Source organism: Cucumis melo, chromosome 10, assembly GCF_025177605.1.
Source record: "Cucumis melo cultivar AY chromosome 10, USDA_Cmelo_AY_1.0, whole genome shotgun sequence".
Classification (NCBI taxonomy): Eukaryota; Viridiplantae; Streptophyta; class Magnoliopsida; order Cucurbitales; family Cucurbitaceae; genus Cucumis; species Cucumis melo.
Genome location: NC_066866.1, coordinates 27,441,607 through 27,453,864, shown reverse-complemented (window position 1 = coordinate 27,453,864; position 12,258 = coordinate 27,441,607). Strand labels below are relative to the sequence as shown.

The following is a 12,258-nucleotide window of genomic DNA, read 5'->3' as shown; positions in this document are numbered from 1 at the left end:
TATAAATCAGAAGGGACATTAGACCGGTACAAGGGCACGCTAGTTGCAAAAAAGTTCAATCAGACGTATGGAATAGACTACTTAGAGACGTTTTTACCTATCATAAAGTTAAACACAGTAAGGGTTCTTCTGTCCGTTGCAGTTAATAACGAGTGATCTCTTCATCAACTTATGTAAAAAATACCTTTCTAAATGGTGACATGGAAAAAGTGTACGCGACTTCCCTTCCAGACTTTGAGGTCCAATTTAACTATCAAGTGTGTAAACTTCGAAAATTTCTCTACGGCTTAAAACAATCTCCCATGGCTTGGTTTGATGAATTCACCACATTTATGAAGTCCCAAGGTTACAGTCAGGGACACTTTGATCATACACGATTTACGAAGAGATCTAAATCTGAGAAAATTGTTGAGTTAATTGTTTATGTCAATGATATTGTCTTATCAAGGGATAATATTACTTAGATTACCGGGTTAAAAAGGAAGATGGGTGACTAGTTTGATATTAGAAACATAAGGAATCTAAAGTACTTCCTTGAGATGAAAGTTGCACGATCAAGGGAAGTAATTTCGGTTTTACAAAGGAAATACACTTGACCTATTGAAGAAAACAAGTATGACTAAACGTTGTCCAATCAATACCCCTATGGAGCTCAGTGTAAAACTAGGAAATTCTATTGACAAAGTTCCTATTGATAACAAAAAGTATCCGTGGTTAGTGGGAAAGTTTATTTATCTATATTGAAAGCAATGAACACAAAACCGGCTTACGTGGAAACCCGAGAACCGGGAGAAAAACCACGATGTTTTTAGTTTTATTATTTTCTGATATGAATACAATAGGTACAAAGAGATAATAAATAGAGTACAGTAGGAGTAAGAAAGAAAAATATCTAGGAAATATATAGGAAATAAAATCTTATATATTATTCTTTCCAAAAATAATTCTAATAATTCTAACACTCCCCCTCAAGTTGGGACGTAAATACCAATGAGGCCCAACTTGCTAACGCAAAAGTCGAAGTTTGGTCTGAGAAGCCCCTTGGTGAGGACATCAACAACTTGTCGGCTCGAAGGGATGTACGGAATGCATATGCTCCCACTGTCAAGTCTTTCTTTGATGAAATGCCAATCAATCTCAACGTGTTTAGTTCTATCATGCTGAACTGGGTTGTTAGCAATACTAATAGCAGCTTTATTATCACAAAAGAGCTTTAATGGAGTCTCACATTCCTGATGAAGATCAAATAGGACTTTCTGGAGCCAAATTTCCTCGCATATTCCCAAAACTCATAGCTCTATATTCGGCCTCAGCACTGCTTCTGGCCACAACACTTTGCTTCTTACTCCTCCAAGTTACAAGATTGCCCCAAACAAAGGTACAATAACCGAAGGTAGACTTTCTGTCAACAACAGATCTTGCCCAATCTGAATCAGTGTATGCTTCAATGATCTTTTTGTCTGTATTTCTAAACATCAACCCTTTACTAGGTGTCGTTTTTAAGTATCTCATAATTCTTTTGATAGCTTCCATGTGTTCCTCATAGGGAGCCTGCATAATCTGGCTCAGCACTAACAGCAAAGGAAATATCAAGACGAGTATGAGATAAGTAAATCAATTTACTCACAAGGGGCTGATATTGTTATTTATCAACTGGAACTTGATCATCAGAGTTTCCTAGTTTACAGTTGAATTCAATAGGAGTGTCAGCGGGACGACAACCCAACATACCTGTCTCGGTTAGCAGATCAAGAGTGTATTTTCTCTGAGACACGGAGATGCCTTCTTTAGATATGGTCACCTCCATTCCAAGGAAATATTTCAGATTTCCCAAATCCTTGATTTCAAATTCATTACCCATTTTCTGCTTAAGTTGACGGATTTCTGCCTGATCATCTCCAGACAAAATGATGTCATCCACATAAACTATCAGAACTGCAATCTTCCCTGTCTCGGAAACTTTTGTAAATAAAGTGTGATCAGAGTGTCCCTGACTGTATCCTCGGGACTTGACAAAAGTAGTAAATCTGTCAAACCATGCTATGGGTGACTGTTTCAGACCATATAAGGATTTCTGGAGTTTACAAACCTGTTGACCCTACTGGGCTTCAAAACCAGGCGGAGGGCTCATGTAGACCTCTACTAGATCTCCATTCAGAAAAGCATTTTTAACATCTAGCTGATATGGAGGCCAATCTTTGTTTACAGCAACAAAAAGGACTCTGACAGTATTCAACTTAGCAACAGGAGAAAAAATTTTCGAATATCAATACCATAGGTCTCAGTAAATCCTTTTGCAACTAACCTTGCCTTGTGTCTGTCAAGAGTTCCATCTGCTTTGTATTTGAGAGTGAACACCCATTTGCATCCCACAGGCTTGTGTTCCTTGGGTAGGGCACAAATCTCCCAAGTGTTATTCTTTTCAAGAGCTTTCATCTCTTCCATGACAGCATTCTTCCATTCAGGGCACTCTAAAGCAATATAAATATTTTTCGGTATTGTGGTAGAGTCAAGGCTGGCAGTAAAAGCTCTGAACTGTGGTGATAGATTCTTGTATGACACAATTAGATATGGGGTGCTTTGTGCAAGACCTAGTACCTTTTCTTAGTGCAATAGAAAGATCAAGAGAATGATCATACTCATCATGTTTCCTTGTATGGCCCTGTTCAGCTTCATCGTTACTGGTTTCTATTCTAACCTCAGTTTCATCACCACGGTTCTTTTTTTCCATATTTCCAAGAACAGCAGCATCAGACCTGTCATTCTCACTTATCGTATTATTAGTACAAGATTCTGTAGGGTTTTCCATACCTTGGTCTTGAGGAGGTTCGAAGTCTTGGACTAGAGCCAACGTTTGACTAGTAGGGGACCCGACTTCCTTTCTGAGATTCCTCCTATAGTATGTTTTCCAAGGAACTTGGTTTGTAGGTAGGATTATAAGGTGAGGATCAATGTCTGACACAATACTAGGGGTAGGTTCGATAAATTCAAAGGTGTTGTTAGACTCTTCACTCACACTCTCCCCCTAAAGATGGCTAACAGGAAAATGGTCGGTCCTCACAGAAAGTAACATCCATAATGACAGTATTTCCTGGACGGCGGGTGAAAACATTTATAACCACGCTGGTGAGGGGATACCCAACAAACACACAAGCCTGAGCCCGAGGGGTAAATTTGGTCTGATTAGGGCCAAAACTATGGACATAAGCGGTACACCTAAAGACAAGAAGAGGAACCTCTGAAACGAGACGGGTAGAGGGGTAGGCTCCTTAAGGCATTATAAGGGAGTTTGAAGGTGGAGTATACGCGAAAGCATTCTATTGATTGAATGAGTTGCTGTAAGAATAGCTTCTCCCCACAGGTATGAAGGAAGGGAAGTGGAAAGCATAAGGGAATGGGCTACTTCCAGAAGGTGACAATTTTTTCGCTCGGCCACTCCATTTTGTTGAGGAGTGTAAGCGCACGAGTTTTGGTGAACAATCCCCTTAGAGGCTAGAAATTCACTAAGGTTATGGTTTTGGAATCCCGACCGTCACTCGAAGAATAGCAATTTTTTTATGGAATTGTGTTTCAATGGTGTGATAGAAGTTTTAGAAAATAGCAGAAACCTCAGATTTATAAGTGATAAAGTAGACCCAGGTAAGACGGGTATGATCATCAATGAAGGTTACAAACCACCTTTTCCCAGATGAGGTGGTGACCTTGGAGGAACCCCAAACGTCACTATGGATAAGAGTAAACGGTTGTGTGGGTTTATATGGTTGTGAGGGAAAAGAAACACGATGTTGTTTTGCCCGAATGCACACATCACAAGATAACGAGGAGACATCTATTTTAAGAAAGAGATGGGGAAACAAATATTTCATATACGTAAAGTTCGGGTGACCTAACCGAAAATGCCACAACATAAAGTCATGTTCAAAGGTGCTAAAATAGGAAGACAGTAAACTAGTCGTAGAGATACTCCAACCGGAGATATCATCATTAAGGATGTAAAGTCCCCTGCTATGCCGGGCAGTGCCAATCGTCCTCCCCGAATTCAAGTCCTGAAAGCAAACAGACTCAAGTAAGAAAGTAGCTTTACAATGCAGCTCACGGGTGATTTAACTGATAGATACAAATTGTAAGAAAACTTAGGCACATGCAAAACATTCTGGAGGGAGAAACCGTCATAGAGGACTATTTGTCCTTTCCCAGGAATTGGGGCTAAAGAGTCATCGGCTATCCGAATTTTCTCATTACTGGCACAGGGGTACAAGTGACAAAGTGCTCCGAGACACCTGTCAAGTGATTTGTGGCCCCCCAAGTCCAAAATTCAGAGATTCGTTCCATCAACACTAATAAGGCCAAGGGACTTAGACATACCTGATTGAGCAATGGAACTTAGAGTATGAGAGCTGGTCTGACTAGTAGTAGGGCCAATGGGCTGAGAGGTGCTGGCAGTCTCCCAAACATCAGTACGCCTTAAGTTCTGTTGCTCCTTGGAGAAGTGTTTGTTACCTCTTGGGGACCGACGGTGGAGTTTCCGACACTGATCCTTGGTATGTCCTTGTTTCTTGCAGTACTCACAAACGAGAATTGGTTTCCCATTATCATGGGTCAAGGATTGAGCACTAAAGGCAACAGAGTTAGTTATATAATTTGAAGGCACGTTAGGAAGCGAAATTACGGGTTCTTGGAATACATCGGTAGATCAATCTGTGCCAAGAATGTACTAACTTCAAAAACAGCTCTCCTATAGGTTTGATTAATCCCGAGACCATGAACACATGGCTGTCCATAACCGGAGGGTGCCGATGACTCGTCCGTTTCAATTCCCGATCTGTTATGGTGTTGGTCAGTCCCGTTCCTATAGAAGAAAGGTTGCTGTAAAGGGTCGACGGACAGATTTGTACTGCTGTACAGATTTGCACTGCTGTACAGATTTGACAGTTTTGAAGGTTTTCCGACGGCAATGGGCGACGCGTGCGGCAGCGGATGACCGGAAGGGTGAGACGGTTGGACAGGCGATGACGCGTAGATGCGGATGGGATGGGCGGTGAGATTCACGGACGGCGGCGCATGGGCCCACGCGCCCGACAAAAGTGGCGCGTGAAGTGATTTATGGCCGGAAGGTTGCGGACGGCGACGAGGGTTGGCCCATTGGATAGGTCGGTGGCGTCTGAATCCGTTGGAGTAGTTTTTCCATGGTGGTGTCCACGGCGGCGACGGTGGCAGTGGCGGTGATTTTGGTCCGAGTGATTCCTAAAATTTTTTCTAGGGCTTCGTTGTTGTTTCGGTTTGATACCATATTGAAAGCAATAAACAAGAAACCGGCTTACGTGAAAACCCGAGAACCGGGAGAAAAACCACGATGTTTTTAGTTTTATTATTTTCTGATATGAATACAATAGGTACAAAGGGAGAGAATAAATAGAGTACAATAGGAGTAAGAAAGGAAAATATCTAGGAAATATTTAGGAAATAAAATCTTATATATTATTCTTTCCAAAAATAATTCTAATAATTCTAACAATCTATCCTACACTAGACTAGATATCTCCAATGCAATTAGTACAGTGAGTCAATTTATGTAAGCTTCATACGACAAACACATGGAAGGTGCGAACTGCATTATGAGATATTTGAAGACTACTGCAGGAAAAGGTTTGATATTCAGGAAGACAAGCAAAAAGTGCATTGAGGCCAATAACAACTCAGATTGAGCAGGATTAGTGATTGACAGAAAGTCTACTTTGAGATACTGTACCTTTGTGTATGGCAACCTTGTAAGTTGGAGGAGCAAGAAGCAGGGGTTGTTGCTAGGAGTAGTGTGGAAGCTGAACACTGAGCTACGAGTTTGGGAATTTGAGTTACCTATAAAACTCTTATGTAATAACAAAGTCTCTATAAGCATAGCTAATAACCCTATTCAACGTGACTAAACCAAACATGTGGATATTGACAGACACTTCATTAAGGAGAAACTTGGGAACGACAGTATCTACGTTCTATAGATTTTCTCCAATCAACAAATTTCTAATCTTACTACAGGGTTATTCAGGTAGAATTTCATCTCATGTATTAGCAAGTTGGGTCTGATTGACATTTATGTCCCAACTTGAGGGGGAGTTTTGAAAATAATTGTATTGAGGGTATTTGTGCAACCCTTTATACCCTTGTTTTTTTCCTTTTTTTTAAGACTTACTATGGCCTATGAATTTTTTGTAAGGAGACAAAGCTTCTTTACTTATTTAAATAGATAATTTCAAAGTACAAGATAATTATACAATGAAAATAAAAGAAAAGCCATAAAAAAAAAAAAAGAGATAGGATTAGGAAGCACACACGCACATCTCAACTAGGTTGACACCCCCTATGACTTATGGGTATTTCATCCCTTCTATTCTTTTGATAATAAAAAAATATACGAAAGACTCATCGTGTTTTTTCCTCCCTCCCTAAACTAAGGCTCTCCACATACACCAGTTGTTATTCTCTCCCATTTAATTAATTTTTACAATCATCACTTTCTCAATAGACTGGCCTGCATTCCTCGCAGGTTGTAGGAGTCCTGAATATAGGCAAAAAGTAATTGAGGATTCCACTCAATATTTGACGGGATAAGTATATTGACGAGATAAGAGTGAGTCTTCCTCCTTTAGTGAAAAAGAAATATTTCAAACGAGCCAATGATTTCCAATTCTTGTCTAACAAGATACGAGGCCAATTAAGTTGACTTTACGAATTACCTAAAGCCCAAGATAAGAGGACAGGAATTGTCCCATCTCACACTCAACCAATGACGCCTAAAAACTTAACTTGGAAGGATAACAGTTTAGACCTATGATGGAAATTTTACACAATTAATCTTAATGCTATAAATACCTTCCAAAAACAACAAGAACCCATCGCAAACCAGGAAAAAAAAAAAAGTGTCAGACTAAGGATGTGTCAAGTGAATTTCTCGTGCAAAGCATAATAATAATTAATAAAAATAGAATCTTTGAATACTTATAAACAAAAAAGAATTAACATGAAGTTCCAGAATATGATCTAAACTACAAAGAAATAAAAGTAAGAGAACAAAAAATGTACAAGTATCCTATATTGCTGATTAAGACTAGCCTACTTAAAAATGGGGATTAACAAGGAAAATTCTTAGTTTTTGACCTTTTCATTTTGACTTTTCTTGGCATCATCCCTTGTTCATTCTAGTCTAATCTAAGGACGTTAGATATTAATCTTTCCTGCTTAGCTTACATTGTCAAGGTCAATCTTCTGTCTTTTTGCTAGTTTTGTCAGAGGGCCCATATGCTCCATTTCAACTGACTTATCACCCGTGGTTTCAAGAGTTGGGAACAGACGACGATCTCGGGCAGCAGAAGATTCAATAGCTGCAATAGCAGCATGCCTTAGAGGGTGCCAACAACAAGAATTTGAGGAATGTGGTAATGGTTGGTCAACCCATCGCAAGGGGTACAAACAGGAAACATCTGCACATGATTGTTTCAGTTTTTCCAACGAGGAACTTGAGGGAAAAGTTCCATGGATAATGGATCCATTGGAGCCAAAATGAGAACAAAGAGATTTTGGGGATTTTTCAAAGCTTGTTTCTCCGTTGACATTGCTTGTGGAAGCATTCTCGAAGGAAATATGATGATCACAGGCACTTGCAATTACTTGTGTAACTGACGGATCAACAATCACCGCAGCATTTACTACCTGCGGAATTTTCAATATAATATATAAACAACACTTTCCTTCCCAAAAACAGAAAAGAAAAAAGAAAAAAAAGCCCAAGGGATTAGGGAGCCATACCATATCCATTCATTACAATCTAAATGGTAACATTTAAGAGAGAGGACTTAGTTTGTCTACATAGAAAGTCTATTAGATGATAAAATATACTAGGTAACCAAGAAAAATATTACTCTGGTTTTGCTCCTCAAAAACACAAATAACCAAATTCTTGAAAACCAGTCTCACCAAGCCACCTTGACAGAATGCAAGGCTCCCAATTATATACACATATTCTAGGAAGGGCAAAAGGTGTAAACCTAGCTTTGATATCTCTTTAATTTAGTATTTTTGTTGAAGTTTGTTTGATATTGTTGTTATGATACTTATTAGCTAAGAAGCACGGACACTAACACAATACAGCACAGTGACATGCTAATTTGTTGGAAATGTAGGACATGACAATTTAGAAACACGCTATTTATTTAATTATAATTATTATTATTAAAATAATATTAATAGATAAATCCAAAATATTTATTAACAAACTATTAAAAAAAAGGTTAATTTACATGAAGGGTTTTTTTAAAAAAATATAACAAACTAGTAAAATATTTACACTGTATAGAAAAATTTTGAAAAAAAAAAAGCTCACAGACCCACAATGTGAAATACCAAAAATAACTAGTTAACACGCGATAAATCAACCACACGCATTCGAGTAATTTTCTTCTAAACGATCGTGTACTACAGTCTAACCGATGGTTTAGATCATGATACACGACCGTGTAGTTCATTTTAAACGATGGGAAAAAATACTTCAAATTAAAACGATCAGATGATGAACAATTAACGATGGCGAGAAAGCTTCAAACATATACCATCTTATAATATAATCTAAACGATCGTGTCCGTATACACAATCGTTTATGTCAAAATAAATGATCTTTTGAAAAGCCCATTAAAAGCAAAGCCCAATCATGCATAATTACATAAATACCATCCAAATTTTGATATAAAAAGGTGAATCCTCTCCTTCACATCATTTCCATCGTACATCTTCTTCAATCGTTCATTTCCACCTACCTTCTTCAACCAAACTTCCGAAATTCTTCTTCGTCTCTTCTTCCACGTAAATTTTTTTTCCGACATTCCATTCGTTTGCTTAACATTTCGGTTCCACAAAAAAATCTATCTCCATCTATCTCAAAACAAAAAGGACTGAATATATCTTCGTTTAGTTTAATTTAATAACCACTCTTATTCAATGTAACTTAATCTTTATTTTTTTGTAAATAGATGGCGAACAAAAATCAAGCAGCATCAACTAGCAAAGCAATCAAATTAAAAGGAAAGGCATAAGAAAAAAAAAGAATGAAAAAGAAGTGAAGGTAACAAAATAGAATGCCAATGTCTATCTGTATACTGCTCTTTGTCTATATTTGTCTATCTTTGTCGATGTTAAGTGATCTACCTTTGTCTACATTTGTGTAATAGTCGTATCTTCTATCCCATTTGCTTGCTAAGAAGTTAAGAGGCAAAGAGTTGTACCAAAGAAATCTCGAGACAGAGGCTTTAAAACTCGATCTTGCACGACCGAGAGAAAAGGCAGAGAAAGGAAGAAGTGAGAATCTCGAGCTAGCCTTGAGAGATCTCGGGCGAGATGGAAACAGAGTGCAAGTCTCAGTGCTACAGCAAGGGCATCTCGGTGTTGAACTACGAAGTTGAAAAACAGTAAGGTTTAAAGATGTGCTCTCGAGCCATCTCAGGACTATGGCAGACCGAGATGAGAAACATAAGGGTTTTAGAGATGAATCTCGGGCCATGTCGGGGCCATGTTCGGCCGAGACTAGAAGCAGAAAAGGTAAACATTAGGGTTCTCGGGCATGGTTTCGAGCATGTCCGACCGAGAAAAGTGAAGATCTCGGAGGATCTCAAGTCGATCTTAGTGGAGATCACTTAAAGACCCACGGGGGATAGACTTCCAGAAATTTATCTCGCAAAGGCTAGTGTTTCTCGGACGCAAAGGACACTTTAAGTAAAGCAGACTCTCAATTCTCTTATTTCTCACCATTTTCACTTCAAGAACAAAGTAGAGAGAAGAAGTAGAGAGAAGTTGAGTTTCCTTGCGAGTGAAGTCAAAGCAAGAGAGTAGTTCAGCGCCAAGTTTCAATTCGGTGTTCGGTCAAGAGACATCCAAGACGGCAAGGGTGTTGGCAATTTGAGCTTAAGAGGAAGAGTAGAGCTTGAGGCTCTAAATCAGGTGGGAGCACATGTTAAGCTAAGGCAAGCTTGAGAAACCGATCTTCAACAAGCTAAGACCACCCAAAGAGTTCAAAGAAGTCAAAGGCAAGAAGAAATAGGGAAAATCTATAACCAAGAATCTAGCCAAAAGTTGTGAGTGGCAAAAATGAGTTTCAAATAAATTTCTAAACTTGTTTAACTAATTTATATTTATAGAATGCTTTGAGTTAAAAGTATTTGATTTATACTTCAGTTACAAATGCATTACCAAGCATGACTTTCAAGTTTAAAAAGAGTTTTATGAGATTGATAAATAAGTATGCATGATCTAAGTTTAAAAGCATTCAACTTGAACATGTTTCTCTGAACATGAGATTTTCGAGCTAATTATTTGAATGTTGAGTTTATGAAAATATATATAAGTGATGGATAAGTTTAGGCAAGACATGATGCAAAAGTGGCATGAAGGTAAAGAACTCTAGTAGCTAAGTACGAGTTAAAGCTAAGTTAAGACTTAAGCTAGCAAATTTTAAAAGCGAAGCATGATTAAATGTTCTGATATTTTTAAGAGTGATACTAGATACATGAATGAGATTGAGACTGAGATTATAATGATATTGTGTGCACAGAGAATATTATGTTGTTGATGTTGAGTGTACTCCATGACAACGATATGGTCGTGAGTGCAGGAAAGGCCCCACTACCACGAGGATGATGAGAGTACTGGGCGTGTAGTACGTAGAAGAAAGTTAGAAAGAAAGACGACGGGAGTACTGGACGTGTCCTACTACATCGTAGAAGAAAGTTAGAAAGAAAGACGATTGGAGTATTGGGTGTGCCCTGCTACATCGTAGAAGAAAGTTAGAAAAAAAGACAATGGGAGTACTGGGCATGGTCTAGTACATCGTAAGGTTAAGGTCAGAAAGGAAGACACTAGGGATATTGGGCATGCCCTACCACAACGTAGTAAAGTCAAGCCAGTTGATTCTAAGTCGTGCATGCTAGAAATATTTGCCTAAGTACAATATAAGACTATATTATATGTGTTGCATACTTGTTTCAGTAAATATGTTTTGTTGTAAAAGATGTCACAGGGCGCTCATCCTTTCAATGTTTAATTCCCTTACAGGTAGAGATCGTGGTTCTGACGCCTGTTAAAACTCTACCTACTTTACTAGAAGTTTGATTAGATTTTGTATAGATCATTCCATGCATGCATGATAATTTGTATTTAAGCTAAGAGAGGACTTAGTTGTCGTTGTCTGTAATAGACTAGTACGAAGGTTTGAGATTGTTGAGTTTTTTTTTTTCTTTTTTTTTTTTTGAACTCTAAACTTCATTTTGTCTATATAAGACTGTTGAGCAGGTTGTCCATTGGTTGGATAAACCTGATGATGTTTTGCAAAGATTTTAAACTATTGTTTTCAAGTATAGACATTTTCTTCCATATTTTATGTTTAAAGTCATAAAGGATTTAGATAAAAGCTACAAGTTAAGCAAGGTTGATAGGTGTCGTTAGAAAAAGAAGGATGTGGATTAGCTTCATGCCATATCTGGTGCCTAGTAAGGAGGTGCTCCGAGATGGGGTGTGACGATTTGTCTATCATTGTTTATCTTTGTTGAGTGCTCTATCTTTGTCTATCTTTGTATATATTCATATATCTTTGTCTATCTGTATAGTGCCCCATCTTTGTCTATCTGTATAGTGCCCCATCTTTGTCTATCTTTGTCTATATTTGTATATTTTTGTCTATCTATATAGTGCCCTCTTTTTGTCTATCTTTGTCTATCTGTATAGTGCTCTATCTTTGTCGATGTCTATCTGTTAGCACTAGTTCTTAGTTTGTAACATACAGTTTTATACATCTTTTCCACAGATCAAACACCACCAAAATGACCTAATTATAAAAGATGAATACAGAAACCTTAGAATTACTATATACTACAATTTAGAAACTTTGCATCTAATCAAATCAAGAATAGACCAAGCAATTCTTTCTAGAGTTTTAAACAACCCTTTTGGTCACTTCCTCAAGAATGGCCAAAACACCTACTCAATTCCTAAATTATCTAATAAGAAAGCAATGTTCTACAAAAAAACCCATGTCCTAGCTTTCAACCATATAGCAGAATTTAGGAGGAAAGAGTTATGTTTGGTCATTGGATTAAAATGGCACAAATTCCCAGAGTTAAATCTAGGAGAAAGAAAAGAGATTGGTTTGAGAAACACCCTTTTCCCTCACGATGACTTTATAACTAAGAGAGATATAGATAGAACATTCAAAGCATTACGCA

The 12,258-nt window shown here is 38.0% G+C and overlaps 1 protein-coding gene across 10 annotated transcripts in view; it reads right to left on the bottom strand.

Moving 5' to 3' along the window:
• The window catches only part of LOC103504115 (tRNA-specific adenosine deaminase TAD3), a 46,966-nt gene that overhangs the window by 13,773 nt on the left and 20,935 nt on the right, over nt 1-12,258 (bottom strand). For all 10 annotated transcript variants that reach the window (XM_051090826.1, XM_051090827.1, XM_051090824.1 and 7 more), the window contains one exon: nt 7,243-7,704. In XM_051090826.1, coding sequence (XP_050946783.1) covers nt 7,243-7,704 — 462 coding nt within the window. The remainder of the gene's footprint in view (nt 1-7,242; nt 7,705-12,258) is intronic.